This window comes from Mauremys mutica, chromosome 3 (assembly GCF_020497125.1).
Source record: "Mauremys mutica isolate MM-2020 ecotype Southern chromosome 3, ASM2049712v1, whole genome shotgun sequence".
NCBI classification, from domain to species: Eukaryota; Metazoa; Chordata; order Testudines; family Geoemydidae; genus Mauremys; species Mauremys mutica.
The window spans coordinates 158,831,424-158,850,203 of record NC_059074.1 but is presented as its reverse complement, the minus strand read 5'-3'; the positions used below and the strand labels follow the sequence as shown (position 1 = coordinate 158,850,203).

General features: G+C 42.0%; 1 protein-coding gene across 1 annotated transcript in view; it reads right to left on the bottom strand.

Moving 5' to 3' along the window:
• NVL (nuclear VCP like) overlaps positions 1-18,780 on the bottom strand; it is a 77,448-nt gene that overhangs the window by 34,737 nt on the left and 23,931 nt on the right. Inside the window, exons 11-18 of the mRNA XM_045010817.1 lie at positions 18,065-18,182; positions 17,207-17,351; positions 13,918-14,188; positions 11,208-11,426; positions 9,351-9,455; positions 8,090-8,152; positions 5,658-5,777; positions 2,926-3,025 (exon numbers count right to left, since the gene is read on the bottom strand). Coding sequence (XP_044866752.1) covers positions 2,926-3,025; positions 5,658-5,777; positions 8,090-8,152; positions 9,351-9,455; positions 11,208-11,426; positions 13,918-14,188; positions 17,207-17,351; positions 18,065-18,182 — 1,141 coding nt within the window. The remainder of the gene's footprint in view (positions 1-2,925; positions 3,026-5,657; positions 5,778-8,089; positions 8,153-9,350; positions 9,456-11,207; positions 11,427-13,917; positions 14,189-17,206; positions 17,352-18,064; positions 18,183-18,780) is intronic.

Here is an 18,780-nt window from a genome sequence, read left to right as displayed (position 1 = left end):
ACTCTCCCAGCGCTGTCCGTACTCCACTTCCCTGTGGGGAATAACGGACAGCGCTGGGAGCGCGGCTCCCAGCGCTGGGGCTTTGACTACACTGGCGCTTTGTAGCGCCGCAATTTGCAGTGCTGCAGAGGGTGTGTTTTCACACCCTGCTGCAGCGCTGCAAATTTGTAAGTGTAGCCAAGCCCCAAGAAGTTCTCTGTTTGGCAGGGTTAACATTGTAGGGACACAGGCAGATGATATGCCTGTTCTTTAAGTCTGGACATTTGACAATTTACCAGATAAAAACCAAAAATTTAAAGTGTGCTTTGACAGTTACAGGAAGTTCGTAACTGTCAAACTATATAAGGTGTGATGGTGTGGTGGAATGCCCCCATTGTCTCATAAGAAGTACTTGCTCAAAAGTTTTCAACAGCATAATAAAACATAGTGCCAAGTGGTGATTACAATTGTAACTAGAGCAGAGACATGTAGTTTCAAGAGATAGCTGCCCCTTTTGTATGGCTCTGAGACCCCTCTGGAATTACCCCTCCTTCAAGCACTCTCAGACTCAGAATCATTCATGGAAAAGCCTCACTTTGGGGACACCAGGGCCCATGCTGCTCCATCCCTCCACCCAGCCATGAGTTCAGAGAAGAGATACCAGAAACTCAGCTGGCAGGAGCAGAGACAAGCACTTGCAGAAGGGATCCTAAGGCACTGATGAGACCAGACTGCTTTTTTCAGGTTTTATTCTGGGCATTCTTTCCCCCACCTTGACTGGTTTTCACTCCATTTCCCACCCTCACTGTCTCTTTACTTCAGCCTTACTCTTTATGCCTTGCATGGTTCCCTTCTCCCCAGCTACCTTATCCCCTGCTCCTCAATGTCCCCTCTCCCTTCCTTTGTCTGTTTATCTAATTCCTTCTTAACAAAACCACACCCAAATTAAAAACCACAAACACCCAAAAAAACCGCAGAACTAACACAGCATTTGCAGACCTTCATATTGTTCATTCTAAGTTCTCTCTCTTTGTTCCCACTCTTTGCCTTGTCCATTGAGACTGAAAATTCTCCAGGACAAGGAATGCCTCTTACTCTGATCGTACAATGCCTAGTAGAATGGGACCCAGGCCTCAGTTTGGTCCATAAGTGATTCTATTATACAAATAATGTAACGAGTGAGTTTTAAGAAGCGTCATGTTAAACAAAAAGACAGCTGTGTGTGCATTAAGTGGAGAAGCTGTTGCTAGCAAATATGAAAGTTACCCAGAGTACATCTACACAGCAAGCAGAAACCCATGGCAGCAAGTCTCAGAGCTATGGTCTACAGACTCGAGCTTGCACTGTGGCACTGAAGATAGCTGTGTCAATGTTTGGGCTTGGGCTGAGCCTAGGGCACTAGGCTTCAGAGCCTGAGTCTCAGAGGTGAAAGTAAGCCAGTCCGGTACGCTGTGCCGGACTGGATCGGGTCCTCTGACGGTGATTTAAAGGGCCCAGGGCTCCCGCTGCTGCGGGGAGCCTCAAGCCCTTTAAATCACCACCGGAGCTCCAGCAGCCAGGCTCGGGAGGGGATTTAAAAGGGCCCAGAGCTCCAGTCCCCGTGGGGAGCCCCAGACTCTTTAAAGTGCCACCCAAGCCCTGCTGCCAGAGCTCCAGCAGCGCTTTAAAGGGCCTGGGGCTCCCCACAGTGGCCAGAGCCTCTGGCCCTTTAAATCATGAAAGGCCCCGCCTCTTCTGGTTGAGGCCGCCACCCCCCGCTCAGGACTCAGGCATACTGGTAAGTCCTTTAAGTTACTTTCACCCCTGCTGAGGCTTCAACCCAAATGTCTACACAGCTATTTTTAAACACTGCAGCGTGAGCCCAAGTCTGTAGACCCGAGCTCTGAGACTTGCTACCATAGGTTTCTGTTTGCTGTGCAGACATACCCCAAGATTTCAGGAGTCAACAAACAATGGGGACAGAGTGGCCAGAAACATGACCAGGATGAGAGGAAGGCAACTGAAAAAACAGAACGTGCTATAGGGTTCTTGAGAATAAGTTTTTTTCGGAAGTGGGGGGGGGGGAGGAGGGAAGAGTGTGAAGAGGGGAGAGAAGGAAGGTTATGGAGTGGAGAGAGGAGATAGATGACATGGTATATGGTAAATCTGGTATAAAATATACAAAGCCATAAACTTAAACTACACAGATGAGTGGCAAACAATGTAAGCAGAAAGAAGCATGCACTGTCTGCTCTATTTCTAAAACGTATTTTCTAAATTCCAAGGACCTTATTCAAAGCCCACTGAAGTTAATGGCAATTTTTCCATTGACCTCAATAAGCTCTGGATCAGGAATCAACTGAGACAGCTTTATATCTGAACAAGTTAACTTCCATTTTACATCCTGTCAGTCATGACAACTTGGAATAGACTGATGTCTGCATGAAACTTGGTCTATGCCAGGATCTTATACCGAACAACCACTATGCTTTTATGCACACAAAAAAGGTTAGTTGAAAGGCACCTGACCTCATCTGAACATTAAAGAATGCAAACAAAAAATACAAGCAAGACAACATACCTGCTTTAAGTGTCAGTCAATTAAGCCTTAAATTAGATTACATAAATTAAGGTTTTCAAACAACCTTAATGTAGAAATGTTTTCTTGATGTCTCAATTAAATAGTGTTTAAGTTCACATCTCCTGCAGTGTTTGCAACCCATACCTTGTATCATTTTGTTACTAAATGAGAACCAGAAAATGACTCTTCATTGTTCAAGCAGAGAGAAACATAAGTAGTAAACATAAATGGTGAAGAGTTAGATATTGAAAGTTGTTTCAGTTATAGTAAGCTAAGGTGGTGTTAATAACACAAGTATTTGTACTTGTTTTTAAAATATATATTTTTTAAACCTGAGAGTCCCTTTGTGGAAAAAATAGCAAGCTTGTTTGTTGATTATTTCTCACCTGGCCTGTTGGTAGCCGCCATAATGAAAACCTGCTGACGATTTTCCAGACCATCCATCTCTGTTAGCAACTGGTTTACCACACGGACACTGGCACCTGCCTGAAAACAATAATGTGGTTCGAGCAAAATTGAGAAAGCAAGCAAGAATGTGAATCATTTAAATACAGAAAAAAGTACTTATTAGTCTTCCAAAATACCACTCCAAGATTATGCTTCTCTCACAGCACTTTGATCAAGATTCATTACTGACCACTTCCCTTATCTCCTTTACACACCACCAGCCCAACTTCATGTGTCACGCCACCTTTGTACCTGGCATACATCTCATATGTAACAGGTGACAAGCATCCTCCTTCTCATTAAATTTAAAAAAAGGAGGACAATGCTGTCCTGTGAAGCACTCACTACTTGAAACACCCACCATTCTGTTTGTCTTGCTTAAAATATAGACAATAAAAATTACATATACACAGGCTTTGAGAGCCCTGCCCAATTAAACTTCTAAACCAAATACATTTTGACCATCTCAACTCAACTCATAATTAAATACAGTAGAACCTCAGATTTAGGAACACCAGAGTTACAAACTGACCAGTCAACCACACACCTCATTTGGAATGGAAAATACACAATCAGGCAGCAGCAGAGACCCCCCCACAAAAAAAGGCAGCAAATACAGTACAGTGCTGTGTTAAACTACTAAAAAAAAAATCAGAAAGCAGCATTTTTCTTCTGCATAGTAAAGTTTCAAAGCTGTATTAAGTCAATGTTCAGTTGTAAACTTTTGAGAGCATCATCATAACATTTTGTTCAGAGTTACCAACAACCTCCATTCCGGAGGTGTTCATAACTCTGAGGTCCTACTGTACTAACATCTCCATTATAGCTACTACTGTTCTAAACTCTATTGTATACTACTCAACACATGCTTTAAAATTACAAGATCTTGGACAGGGATTCTATTAATGAAAGTAGACTTACAAGCCTCTTTTAAAGTGGAATCCTATTGAACTTTGCTTTTCATGAAAGTTAGGCAAAGAGCAATGGCTAGAAATATGCCTCTATTAGCAGACCAACAGAACTAGACATGACAAGGAAGAATACGTGGAGAGATATGGGAAATTCTAGGTAGGGGACAAGGACTCAATTACAAGAGGAGATTGTTTGGTGGTTCTGCAGATGTCTACTTGGTTGTTTTAAGATTTATAATTTTATTCAGAAATTAAATATCAAAACCCATAAACCTGCCCAGATTTGACAGATAATCAAATAAATGGTAGAAATACCCACATTATTGTAAAAAGCAAATGGAAACACCTAAGATGATAGGAATCCCAACTATGCACCACAAGAATTGTAGCTCTGATATTGGAGCATAGGCAACAGCACCAGTTTCCCTTAGCTCAATCACTGTAGAACAGGGAGTTCTCAAAATTATGTTGAGGAACTATACAGAACTAGGGTCTGATTCACTACTGCATTACTCCAGTTTTATGCTGATGTAATTTCCCTGAAGCTACACCAATGTAAAAACTGGAGCAATAAAATGAATCAGGCCCATAATGTTTATATTGATTTGGGCCCCAAATCCATGTCCTACAGAGTTCACAGTGCAGGGCCTGGCAGGGACTCGTCAGCCTGGCTGTGCTTTGCAACGGTATAAATCTCTGCACTTTCCAAAGGTGGGGTAGGAACAGGGGACTTAGAGGCAAGCTGCTCAAACTCCCTCATTCCTACCCATAGGAAGGAGTTGCACTCTACCCAACCCACCGATGATAATGCACAGACACAGTGACTCCATGACTACACAGCGGGCATGAAAGCTACAGGCAGCTGTAGAAAACTTCAAAGGGGCTACATGTTTGAACATCTATATAGCAACATGTCTGTGCTCATCCAAACAAAGGTGTGCTCTACACTTAAAATTAGCCTAATTTCAGCCATTGGTGTAGCTGCTGTAGCCCGCATCCCTCGCATACATGAGGAAAGCTGCAATTTGCACTGGTGGAACTCACTCTGGTTTCAAGCAGAGGTCAGCTCCACCAGTGCAAATTGCTGCTTTCCTTGTATGCATGGGAATTTGTGCTGGTGCAGCTACACCGAGGACTTAAATAGGAGCTAATTCCACATGTAGACAATGCTCAAGTTTCTCTTCCACAAGGCAATCAAGATAGATGGGTTCCCTCTGGTGAAGCAGCTCTGAAGGCCACATATACCACTCTGCTCCTGCCATAAAACATTTCCTTTATCGGTTGCGCCTGCACAGACTCAGCATACATGACATTAAGGAGCTTCTGTTCCCATTGTTATTGCAAACAGGGTTCAGGATTTGGCCCTAAGTTAGTTACTACATTAAATTGCAAACAATTTTCCATTATGGCTTTCCAGTGACAAGAGATATTGTGACTCCCAAACTAACGAATCTCAATTGGAGGAATTTTCCATAATCCAGGAGCCATTTGCATATACCTATGAGTACAGTGAGCAGCAGGAGTAGGTATTGTACCCAATTACATATTTGGGGCTTGCATTTTTATCTTTGGCTTAAATATGTGGCAACCCTGAAATTTAATTATTGTTTCTGGGAGACAGCAGATTTACATGGCATCTCTACTGAATGGTCTCTGAGGAAGGGGCCAATGAGACAGTATTTGAAAGTTTACATAACACACTCCCCACTTTGAAACCCACAACTGAGTGAAGTTACTTGTGGAGATGTTTTCATACTCACCTCACGGTCTGATCTCCGAGGGCACAAAGCGTCAACTTCATCAAAGAATATAACACAAGGGGCTGAATTTCTGGCCCGCTGGAATACCTGACGTACAGCACGCTCACTTTCGCCAACATACTGAAATAAGCAAGACATAAAACTCAATGAAACTATTTGAGACATCTACATTTTGCCTGACAACCCCAATTTAAGCCATAATTTGAGGGTTGCCAGTTCACAACATTTAAGTCTGCCACATCATTTTTTTAAATTGGGGACAAATTTACATCTGAACTGGTTATCTTTGTGATGTCTCACAGTTACACATGCCCACATTTGATAAGATGTTACAGGCAAGGATCTCCCCTTTTTAAAATAATGATCTCTGCGGTGTTTTGACTAAGAATTAATAGTTAAATTCTTCACTAGAACCTTCATGGATCTTCAGCTGGTCACATCATTTTAATTATCAAAGTCATCCACAGATTTCCTTCATCTGAAGTTCACATTGTAATTATATGAATACAGAAAGGAACAATTGAAATAGAAGTGAGAAGTTCACTCAAAAACAGTCATTTGCACACACAAAAAAAGATGTTCAAATTCTGAATAGGAATTCATTTACCATTGTTACACTTTGCACTCTTATCTTCAAAACTCTCAGAGTTCAGGAGTCAAAACAGTTTCTCTTTGCACTTAAAGAGACCGGGATCCCCACTATGGCGGATTTCTCTTTCCCTGCCAAAGGGCATCTCTTTCAGCAGACTTGAGGAAGCCTAGGACAATTGATCAAATCCCCTGTTTCTCGTTCTATTTCACCCACTACCGATAAGCAGTAAGTGCTACACTCCTCCAACTCTGCTTTGAAAAACTAAGCCTGAAGCCATTGTGCTCAACATAATTCTCACTTTTAATCAACTGTAGCACATATTAAATTTAATTACTGTAAATGTTTCTAAGCCCAGTGCTCAGAAGTGAGAGACTGAAGCTTCAAACTAGTGTTAATCGTTGATCATAAAAAGCAATGACATTTAAGCAACGTATCTTGAATGTTAACAACTTTTCTGATATTTAAACCTCTATTAAAAGTAGAATAGGAATGAGTTTTGATAACATTTTCAAACTTGGTTGCCTAAAGTTAGTTTAGTAGTTAGTTTGCTTAGGTAAGTGGCCTGATTTGTAGATGTGCTGAGGACCCACAGCTCTCACTAAGAATGAAACTTTTGTCCTTAGTGCTACTTACATACTGGAAAAGATGCAAGCAACTGGCTACTTCACCAGGCCCCCCACAGCCTCATTTTCTTTACCATGAGAGGTCATTTGAGCTGGGACAGATCTAAGCCACCCAAAATTCCTCTCTCCTCTTTCTAGAGCAGTGGTCACCAACCAGTAGATCACAATTGACTCAGTGATCCTGGAGCCTCTGACAGTCGATCGTGATCTCCGGCCACTAAAAGTCCAGCAGCGCAGCGGGTCTAAGGCAGGCTCCTGGGGTGGGGGTAGGGGTCTCCATGCACTGCTCCTGCTTGCAAGCACTGCCCCTACAGCTCCCACTGGCCAATGGGAGCTGCAAGGGTGATGCCCACAGGGATGGCCAGCGCTCAGAGCCATGTGTCCCCCCTCCCCTTCCAGGGGCTGCAGGGGTGTGCTGGCTGCTTCCAAGAGCGGTGTGGGGCCGGGGCAGGCAGGGAGCCCGCCTTAGCCTCGCTGCGCCGCCAACAGGGAGCCTCCTGAGGTAAATGCTGCCCGGCAGGAGCCTGCACCCCTCCCGCATCCCAACCCTCAGGCCTGAGCCACCACCCGAGCCCTTGCCTCGGGCCTGAGCCCCCTCCCAGAGCCAGCACCCCATGCTGCCTCCCACACCCCAAACTCCCTCCTGCACTCCAATTCTCTGTCCCAGCCCTGAGCTCCCTCCCGGAGCCAGCACCCCATACCCTTCCTGTACCCCAGCATTCTGCTCCAGCCCAGAGCCCTTTCCTGCACCCAAACTCCCTCCCAGAGCTTGCAACCTGCACCCCCTGCTGCACCCCAACCACCTGCCCCAGGCTCATCCCGGAGCCCCCTCCCATACTCCGAACCCCTCCACCCCAGCCCAGAGCCCACACCCCAACCAGGTGAAAGTGAGTGAGGGTGGGGGGATAGCGAGTGACAGAGTGAGCGGGCATGGAGTGAGCAGGGCAAGGTAGATCCTGGATTGCATTTAAATTAAAAAAAAAAAGAGATCTTGTGCATAAAAAGGCTGGAGACCACTGCTCTAGAGAACAACCTGCCTGCCATAAGGGCTATAAGAATGAGGAAGAGGTTATACAATGGAATTTTTGTTGTGCAAACTATCTTCTATATAATGATTGGGATTTTTACTTGACCCAGGCTTTAGCCAAGAATTCAGTCAAAGGCATAGGCCAAGGTGCCACAAGCAAAAAAAAAAAACAAAACAAAACAAAACTTACCATATTTAATAGTTCAGGACCTTTCACAGAGATGAAGTTCAGTCCAGACTCATTTGCTACAGCCTAACAAAAAGATAAAGACAGATATATTCAGCTCCCACTCCTGATCCTCAGGAGAGTTTCTGAAGTCTCTGGGGAATCATCATAGTAAAAATAAAAATGGGATTTATTTTCTCTCCTTGACCATTTTGGCAAGATTCCAGATGCTGACACTGAGCTGGGATATTATTTTTTATCCTGTCTGCTGAACTAGAAAGATCATCAAGGAAAAGGAGATCTGTCAAGCGTTTGTCAAATTATACAAAGCTCTTTAGGAGAGATACTATCCCTTTACCCACTCCCTAAAACAAACAAATGATTAGTTTTGAGTGATCGAAAACAGAAGAATATTTAAAAAAAATTTTTTTGGAGAAATGAAAAAGAAAAAAAATCATTTTGGGGTCAAACAAAACATTTTGTTTCTGAGCTTTTAAACCTTTTTAAAGAATAAAATTGAAGTAAAATTCTGAAAAGGTTGAAATAACTTTTCTTTTTGATATTGGGGAGGAGGGGGCGCTGAAACACTTTAGGAAATTCAATACAAATTCACAAAATGTTTCAGTCAACTCCAATATAAATTTGTTGGCAGAAAATCTTTGTCAGAAAAATTGTTCCCAGCTCTACTTTTAAGGCATTGGCTGCACAATTCTCATTGACTGATGAGAGCTACACAGAAATTTCACCCCATAAACAGTGCTTGATGTTAAAAGACAACAACTGGTCTGAAAACTTTGGGTGTTGGAGAGGGAGAAAGGCCATAAGAAATGTAATGCTCCAGCAGGAACGCAAAAGCATTTGCAAGAGAAGGTATATGGTAAAGAAAAAAAAGAGAGCACAGCTGACCAGGTCTGATCACACCCTCCACAGTGGAAAATTCCAGTGATGGACATCTCATAAACAAACCGTTTTCTTTCCTCTCTTTATTATTTTATTTTTATAATTTAATTCTTTGCCTTGTTTTCTTCCCATTCAAGTTAAATTGTAATTATTTTACTAAGAAACTGAATAACTTCTAAAGAAAATCTTGTACTCCAACTCCTGATGAGGTAAGTGCAAGAGTTCAACTCCTATTATATGGCCTGGACCCAGTAATTTTCCATTAGAAGCCAACTGGTCATTCTTACAAAAACATCTACTTCCATTCTAGGACTCCCTAGTCTAATTTTGGTATTCTCCCACCTCCCAGTCGCCATACGCAGGGTGTGAATTACTAAACTCCTACCTTTGCCAGTAGTGTTTTGCCACACCCAGGAGGCCCTGCAAGTAGAACACCAGCAGGAGCTGTCAGGCCAAGAGCTTTGAATTGCTCTGGATTCCGCACAGGTGCCTGTAAAAAACCCAAACAGTTCTCAGTGACAGATGTAGCTGGTCTGAATTTTCATCTAACTGCAAACTAGAGCTAAAGCAAAAGGTGCACGACTCTGCAACAAAACTGAACAAGCAAAAATATGGAGCTGAAAAATAGGTGAGTAGGTACTGGCTTATGGAAGCAAATGACTATTTTGTGCATACTTTAGACATTGACTCGAACAGTTTTAATAAAAACCTATTACTGAAGCCATACCCAGTTTATGTAAAGGCCTGTTGAGGAAGAGAAAATTGTAGTGAGAAATGTATGCACAATTATTTTACAAATTATAAAATAAAGTTTAGCAAATTGTCAGAAAGAGTGAATGTGGGTCTAAGATTTAACAGTTCAAAACCATAAAATAAATTTCCTCAAATGTTTCATCACTAACAAAGACCAATTAGATCAAACAGAGAAAGTTAGCTGCATATGTTCATTCATAAAATTTACCAGCAGTAAATATCAGATACGACAAAGCAGAGTTTTCAGAACACTAGAAACAAAGCCTCACAGAATTGGCTATCAGGATCTTAATAAAGACATACAGAACCATGGACAATATTATGCACGAATACATTCTAGGTACATGCAGAGGGCCCCATGTACCGTGGCCATGGAACTGGCAGTAGAATCTATCCCTTGCAACAGAACTATGCTCTAGAACAGGGATCAACAACCCTTGGCATGCGGCTTGCCAGAGTAAGCACCCTGGCGGACCAGGCTGGTTTGTTTACCTGCCGCGTCTGCAGGTTTGGCCAATCGCCGCTCCAGGCCAATGAGGGCAGCTGGAAGTGGCAGCCAGCACATCCCTCGGCCCGCACTGCTTCACGCAGCCCCAAGTGGCCTGGAGCCACGATTGGCCAAACCTGCAGACGTGGCAGTTAAACAAACCGGCCTGGCCCACCAGGGTGTTGATTTCTGTTCTAGAACGTAGGCGTTCCTTTAAAAGTAAAATATTTTCCTAGCCCATATCATGAAGATAAAATTTGAAAATGTTAAGAGTGTAAATCAATGCAATTATCCTCTTGAGTTTACAGATATCTTAAAATGAGAGCTTAAAGAGGTGCAATCTCCTTTATTCACCTCAATCAGATGTTGTCACCTTTTTGTTTCATAGTTAAATGTCAACATTATTAACTATTTCACTGGGGGACATGGATCAGCGTTCATGTCGCACTCCCTGTCAGTATCCAGCCCAAGCCAGGGAAGCTAATGATCCAACCAGACAACCAAATTCGGTCATGAATCCTGGTCACATGCCACATGAGGCAAGTTGCATGTATTCACAGAAGTATCCAGCTGATATGCTTATCCCACACCACCAAACTGCCTCCCATTTCTCCAACACAGCTGCCAAAGATAACTGCATCTGAAGTGTCATGTAAGTTATCACTTCAAAAATTCACAACACACCGAAAACTCAAAGCATGGGGACAATGCTAAGTTAAATCTCACAAAAAAACAGACCATTTGATTGTATTACGATTCATTTTCATATTAGACAGACATCTGAATACTATAATTTTAAATGAAAGTGCAGCAGAATTTCCAGTTTGCTGCACCAGTGTGTTGCAGAATCTGGGACCTTGCCGTAGAATTTAGGACCAGTTTGCTGTGGTACACCTAAGACCTTGTGTATATGCCCAAAGAAAACATCATGTAAGTTTGACTCCAGCTAGATATATTAGCCTGGCATTGCCTAACAGGACTTTAAACAGCATTCATTCCTACCAGTATTGCCATAGTGAGCTCCTCCCGAATGTCCTCCAGGGCTCCGACATCCGCCCATGTCACATCAGGGACGGTGACAAAGCCTTCTCTCTTGGCGGAGGGCTGCACCGAAGACAGTGCAACAATGAAATCATTCATTTCAATGCAGAGCTTCTGCAGCTGCTCCTCCAGCAGGGGATCTTGCTCCTTCAGCAACTCTAGCAGCCTCTGCAATTCATCCTGAGGGAGATGGCAGTGGGAAAAAAAGAGACAATGGACAAGATTTTAAGAACAAATACCATTTTTCTCAGTTTCCCCTCTACAGACAAAGCCTGTCAGAGTCCAATGTGGTAACATTCATGACACAGTGCATGTGAATTTAAACACTGGAGCAAAGTAACAGACTGACTGCCCTCCCCCCCTACACACACACACACACACACACCATGACCAGCGGTAATGCAAACTTCCTCCCACACTGCTCCGGAGAGAGTTCTCTCTGTGCTGCAAATGCAGTTCTTGATCTCTTCTGTTGGGACTGCCAACCAGTCTGTTTAAATTCACTAATTCTGTTTATTTAAAAAGGTGATTGCTCATAACAGAGAACAAATCACTGGTTCTGCATAGCAGCACTGGGAATTTCAGCCATGCATTTACATTCAGTTGTATGTAGCCCTTAAAAGTCAGTGCTCATTTATAACAAGCTTTCAGTACATTTCTGTGCATCACTGCATGTATTTTTACGCTCTGTGGTTTAGTGGTTAATGCTGTGTAATTGCTATATGCAGTTTCCAGTCACCCTCTCTTGTTCTCCCAAGCCAGGGGTTGGCAACCTCTGTCACGCAGCTCGCCAGGGTAAGCACCCTGGTGGGCCAGGCCGGTTTGTTTAACTGCCACATCTGCATGTATGGCCGATAGCGGCTCCCACTGGCCGCGGTTTGCCGTTCCAGGCCAATGGGGGCAGCGGGAAGCACCACAGGCCAAGAGACATGCTGGCCGCAGCTTCCCACCTCCCCTATTGGCCTGGGACAGCAAACCGCGGCCAGTGGAGCCGCGGTTGGCCGAACCTGCCGATGCAGCAGATAAACAAACCGGCCCACCTTGCCGGGGTGCTTACCCTGGCGAATCGTGTGCCAGAGGTTGCCGACCCTTGTCCCAAGCTGACCAGATCTGTGTTTGATCTTTAGGCTCTGGATACAATGGAAGTGAATGACAGAGAGCATCTTGCATCGTTTAACACTGCCCCATCTGGCAAACTGCAGTCCAGACAGACTCTGAAGGGAGAGGGTGAATACTATGCAGGTCTTCAGCTGGAACAATCTCCCTAGCTTTTGGAGTTTAAAGCATTGATTATTAAAGTCAGCTCCTTACTGAGAGGTTTGTATCAGAGAATTCCTTGACCAAATAACTCCACATTCCACCATTAACTCTACCTCTGGTCCTAACATGGCATGGTAATATTAAGGTGGGATGGTAGCTCCAGGATTTCCATTTCAGTAGAGGTACAAAAGGTTTACGAAATTCTATCTTTTGCTTACTTGATTTTCCCATAGAAGTTCGTGGAGGGGAAATGTTGGGTGAGGTTTGCGGAACCTTTCCCATCCCCCCCAAAAACAACAACTACCGGTACATCACTTTGAGGGATGAAACTCAACAGGTGTGAATGCTTAGTTTTTGTAGATTGGATGAATTGCTGTAGAAAGCTTTTTTGTGTGTTTATTTTAATAAGCATATGTTACTGTTGACTGTCTAATGTGGTCCTACAATACTGTCATTAATATTGATCTTACACCATTCCTTAACATACAGATCTCTATTATGAGTGTTTCCCAATGACCAGGAACCTCTTTGATCATGCTGACATGAGAGTTGAAGCTATTTGCTTTATAAATAAATAAATAAATAAAAATCACTCACGCCTAGTGTTCTGGAAACAGGTGAGGCGCATGAGTCATGATTATATTACCCTCATGCAGTTGCTTATTAGAGTTTTTCATCTTCCCTCTACTTAAATTAAAACTATTTTCCTGGACAATACTTCTATAAGTAGAATCTGAGTATGCACATGGAGTTTAGAGTACTCTGAAATATCAGCTCTTAAACCTGAAGCAGTCCTTGCAGAATGCAGGTAGAGAACAACTAATGTGCACAACACATTTTCAGGAAGCTTCCAAGGGCAGTACTTAAATTCACAGCAGATGGGTGCTGCTCACATTCAATGGCCACACTATTTCATCTTGAGACATCCAAATATTCTGACATCAGGCTGCCTGGAAACACTCTGGCTTGCAACAAAGCCCCAGTCCTGCTACGCATGCACAAATGACTTTTTCAGCATTATACTGTATTGTAGACCCAACTTTTACCTTTTTTAAATGTTGCTTCCCCAAAAGAGGCAATGGTGCCATACAGTAGAGGAGATCAAACACCAGTGAGTGATATCAGCTTAGGAGAACCAGACCCATAGTTTTAGCCCCCAGGTGCATGCAAAAAAGTTATAAGAACCATAAAGTTTCGGTGTCATAATACCCATACAGTCTGTACTGTCAATTAGGAAAAGTACTTTATGAACCAGATGGATGAAGAATGCTACATAACCATAAAAATTACATTCATTTAGAAATTAATATTGCTGTGATCAGAAATGTTTAGTGAGACTGAGTGGGAAGTTCACACACAAACTGGTTAGTCTTTAAGGAATTGTGAAATGAGTGTAACAGTGGATTAATACCTTAGCAGGAAGCTCTGGATGTTTAGTATCCTTTTCCACCAGTGCTTCAGTTCCAGTCTCCAAGTTTTGCTCAGTCGTTGCTTCTCCAGCCTGCACACCTTTCCATTTCTGCTCCTCCAACTTTATCAGGACCCTGTTTACTGTACACATAGCTGCTTCACGACAAAGTGCCATCAAATCAGCACCTACGTAGCCTGGAGTCATATGGGCTAAATAATGAAAATCAAAAGATTCAGGGAGCCTAAGTTTTCGACACAAAGTCTGTAGAATTCTGTGTGAGAGAAGAAAATAGAAGTTGCAACAATTTCCCCTCTGATGTGAAAGCAAACTTCACTGCTCAGAGATGTAAGTCATCTCAGTTCACTCGGGCAGATCCTAATGGCACAAGAGCCAAATAATTCACACTTAACTGGAGAGTCACCTAATGCTGAGAGCCACAAAATTAATCTATGTTTTCTCCGGACACTCAAAGAAACCTACAGTATCAGCCAGGTGATGCTCATTTAAAGGTTAAGAGTTTTGCTGAACATATATTATAATCAACTACAGGTTTTGTTAGTTTTTTGGTTTGTTTTAAATCAAACCAACCAACATTGGATTTAAACTGTCAGATGACATCCCAAGTGGGTTCCACCAAAACTCAAATGGGTTACCACCCACTCAAGTGATTACTTGGTTCGCATTCCTGCGTATGACAACATCTATTTACATTTCACCTGCTCCAGTCTTTACAAAAACCCCGTTTTTGTTTGCAGAACATGAGCAGGCAGGTCTAGTTTAAGGTCCAGCCTTAAAAAGGCACAATTTAAGTATGGAGCAGGTTGAAACACTTCTATATAGCTAATGAGGATAAAAGTGTTCAAGAGAAAAGATTCAGCAGATAGAGGAACAGAGCAATAGCGAGGAATTTCTAGAATGTTGCTCTGGCTGATGCTTGTAAATTCTACCAAGCGATACAGTTTACTCGCTAATCCAAGATTGTTCCACTTAAATCATGTCATCAATTATGTTCTTCCTTATCCATGTTCTACTAAAAAATATTTTAATGTAAATTTTTCATCTCTTCTAGAGCATTCTCCATGTCAGAGCTTAAAGGATTTCCTCGCCAGGGCCCAACAATCCTTCCACCTGAGGGCTGCAAAGGATGCTGATAAGACAAATAAAGATGCAAACCTTACAGAGCCATATTATCTTCCAGCAATACAGAAATCTAGGAGAAGGGAGCTAACCTAGTTTTTACAAATAGCAAAGTATTATTTCAGTAGGGAAATATTAAAAGGCATCACAAACCAGAGAAATGAAATCCACCACTTAAGTGTCTTTTTAAATTTAAAAAAATACCTACCATTTGATCTGGACATCATTTATCCAAGCTGCTAGCACTGTGCTAAAGCTTTGAATGGAACAATTTATTAAATGACTATTACCTTTAAAAGTTCAGTATGTTTTTCTTTACCCACTTAACAGACAAAATTAAGTACAGTATCTTTAGTTAATAAGCATCAACTTATTTTCTTCCAATTTTTTGGCTCATTTGACAACAGCTCAATGGGGGGAAGTGACTCAAGGTACAGAGGTAGCAGTGACTGGCTCAGTCTGTGATCTAAGCACTACCATTCCTTCATTTAAGATAATAAAAGCATATTCACTGACAGTAAAGGTTACATTTTTTATAAGTGTATGATTAGAAGTGGGCATGAAAGCTGCCTAATATGTGCATGCAAATCAAGTTCGTATTTACACAAAGATGTGTATGAGCAAACAAAACCTGCATGCACAACTGATGTGTACACATCTTCAAATAACTGGGCCTAAACGAACAGCACTAGCCACTTAGTAACCAGTTGAAACATTCCTTCTATCTGATGGATTCACTGTATGTTAAAATGAAACCGTAACAACACCTGTAACTTTTTCCTTTATTCTGTTACCCTGTTGTCATACTCCTATACATAAGATTGATTTTTTCCATTCTTTCAAAAAAATGCAGCAATATTGGTAGTTCCTGTGGGCCCACATCTGCAGGAACTGCAGAAAACAACAACAATATGGAGGAATGCTGTTAGACTCCCAGCTTCAACTGTTCAAAACAATGATCAAGATTTTCTTGTCCAAGCAACCGCTCTCACATGTGAGGAAGATTACTGAAGATTCTACTCACATTCACCATTCCTGCTCCTTGAAATGGCACAAGTTGTGAAATATCAACATTTTGATATGGCGAACTACATAATATCTACCATTTTTTGAGAACATGGTGCATACCTCTGTGTGTTTATTCAGGATGGGTTATTTGCCATAGAGTCAAAAGGGATTGTAAAAGGAAAAGGTAAAATAAATGGCCTAGATAAGAAGCATCCCAAATACCTAAACACAATAGCCAGATTTATAGTAGCGACGATGCAACTCCTCTGCCTCAGCTAAGAAGAGAGATCAAAATGAACATAAACCATTACAGGACCTCACTCTTAGAAAAGTGTTGGTTGAGTGGCCAGAGACTGTGCAAAGGGGTCAGCAAAAGCTGACAGGCTGACAAGGGGACACAGAAAGAGCACACTGCGAGCGGACCAGTTTGTTTTTCCTAACGAGAGATGAGGATTAGCTCAGCTTACTCTTTCCTTACCAGCATTTGAAAGCAAGACACAAGGGCAGGCTTTTCATTGTTTTTACTCTTTTGTCTACAGGCTTTGTACCCTTGGGGAATTAATAAATCTTTGTTTTGAATACACTGTTTTTGAACTGTTTTAATCAACTCACTGGTCACAAGTCCCCAGAATGAAAGGGTTTATAGGTGCCAAATGCAGTTGGGCCTATTGCAGTAACATGGTTAGGAAACAGGGCAGCTGCAGCCTAGAGATCCACTCTAAGTATAGTTGAGCCACGTGGTTACACTCAGTTAGGTGCAAGAAGTCAAGCCTGTCACCTCTGGGGTCTACTCAAGAGGTACTAAAAAGAATCTAAGGTGTAGTTGTGCCCTGTAGCCATGACAGGTGAATAAGGAGATTCAAGGACAGAAAACTGAACAACAAAATACATATTGCCAACTCCAGGGTCTATTCTCTTCTTAAAGTTGCCCAGAACACTTGTTAATGCAATGTTAAGAGGAGATTTCTACATGCATCCACACGGAACAGCCATGGATTGGACAGATAGCACAGAAATATACACACTGTTTCCCCTTCTCCACTTACCCTTGCAGGCTGATTGGTGCATGTGGTTATGCATGCTATACATTTGTCCTTAACTGTCCACTAATATGCAACAGAAGCCTTGGCCTACTAAGATATACCTCTCTCTAGCTGCTTCATCAGGAATCCCTAGACAAATTTCTCGATCAAATCTTCCAGCGCGCCTCAATGCTGGGTCCAACGAGTCTGGTCTGTTAGTAGCTCCAATGACTAGGACCTGAGCAGTGGCAGCCAGATTATTCAGGTCTGAGGATGGAAGGCAATAAACAAGTACTCAGAAAAGTGCTATATCTTCCTATTGGAACATCACTGTTAATGCTACTCTTCTTAGACACATACTCTTGATCATAGTTGGGAAACCATTTACTGTTATGCAAAACAGCCTGAAGCGGCTTCTCTTTTAACCATGAAAATTTCTAGGCACTTATCTTTATTTCCACTAGCAACATAGTTTGTTCTTTATACAATCTCAGGCATTTGAAACAACATTTACATAGCACTTTTCCAACACATATGTTTACATAGCACTGAAAGGCTTTCAAGGGTGCTGTATAAACTGATCTGTAAATGACAACATTCAGAAATATTTTCTCTTCACACTCAAAAGAAACCACATTTAGGATGAAATGCAGCAACTGTTAATTGTGCATAATGACATTGCAACACAGGACAGGAAGTTAATATCATGATATCCAGAAAAAGTGAAGAGTGTCACACTGAATCGCGAGGGAAAATCTAATAAGGCAGAAATAAGTTATATGGAAAGGATTTTAACCAGGGAATTGGTCTTAATATCCCCCACTTCTGCAAAAATACTTTGGGATCTTCAACTACCCACAACTGTTCAGAGCTCAATTTAAATCTAATTTTAAACAAGTTAAAACCAAAACTGGACTTCAAAAGAGGGGGGAGGTTAATTTAAAAAATAAAAGTATGTTAATTTCATTGCTGAAACTGACCATCCATACAGGTTAGAAGCTGAGCGACAATTCTCCGCTCCATGTCTTTCGAGGCAACTTCTCTTTTTGGGGTGATTGCATCAATCTCGTCTATGAAAAGGATGCATGGTGCATTGGACTAGGAACAAGAACACCACAGTAATCACTCTCAATACACATAGCATATAATAAGTAATAATTTAAGAAAAGTGGTTCTCCCATTTGAAAGCTTAAAAGCTATATTACAGCAAGTGCTATCATGTACTCTGAACAACCACCCAGTCTCAAACCCCAGTATCCCCCCACTCTCTGCTCTCTTCATTCTCTTAGAGAAGCCAAGTACACTATGGAATTGGATCATCAGGAAACTAAAGCATGAGTTTTTAAAAAAATATGTTTTATGTTGCTTTGTGTCTTCTACAGACACTGCATTGTTGTGATTTTGCTGATTTGAAAATATTTAAGCCCAAGACAGAAGTTGAGGCATTTAAATTTTTGTTTGGCAAGAAGTCACTAATGCTGTAGAATATGGAGAGCTAATACCATGCAACCGGCAAGGGGCAGGCGTGGGTGATAATGGAAACTATTTGCCAACTCAGATTACTAGAAGAGTCGGATCATGTTCAAGGAGCTAAAGCAGGGAGCACATAAATCATTATAGATTTCCGTAACATTTCATTTAATGAACTCCATGTTCATAAAAGGACAAAGCTAATAAAAAGTAGCACTTACCTGGC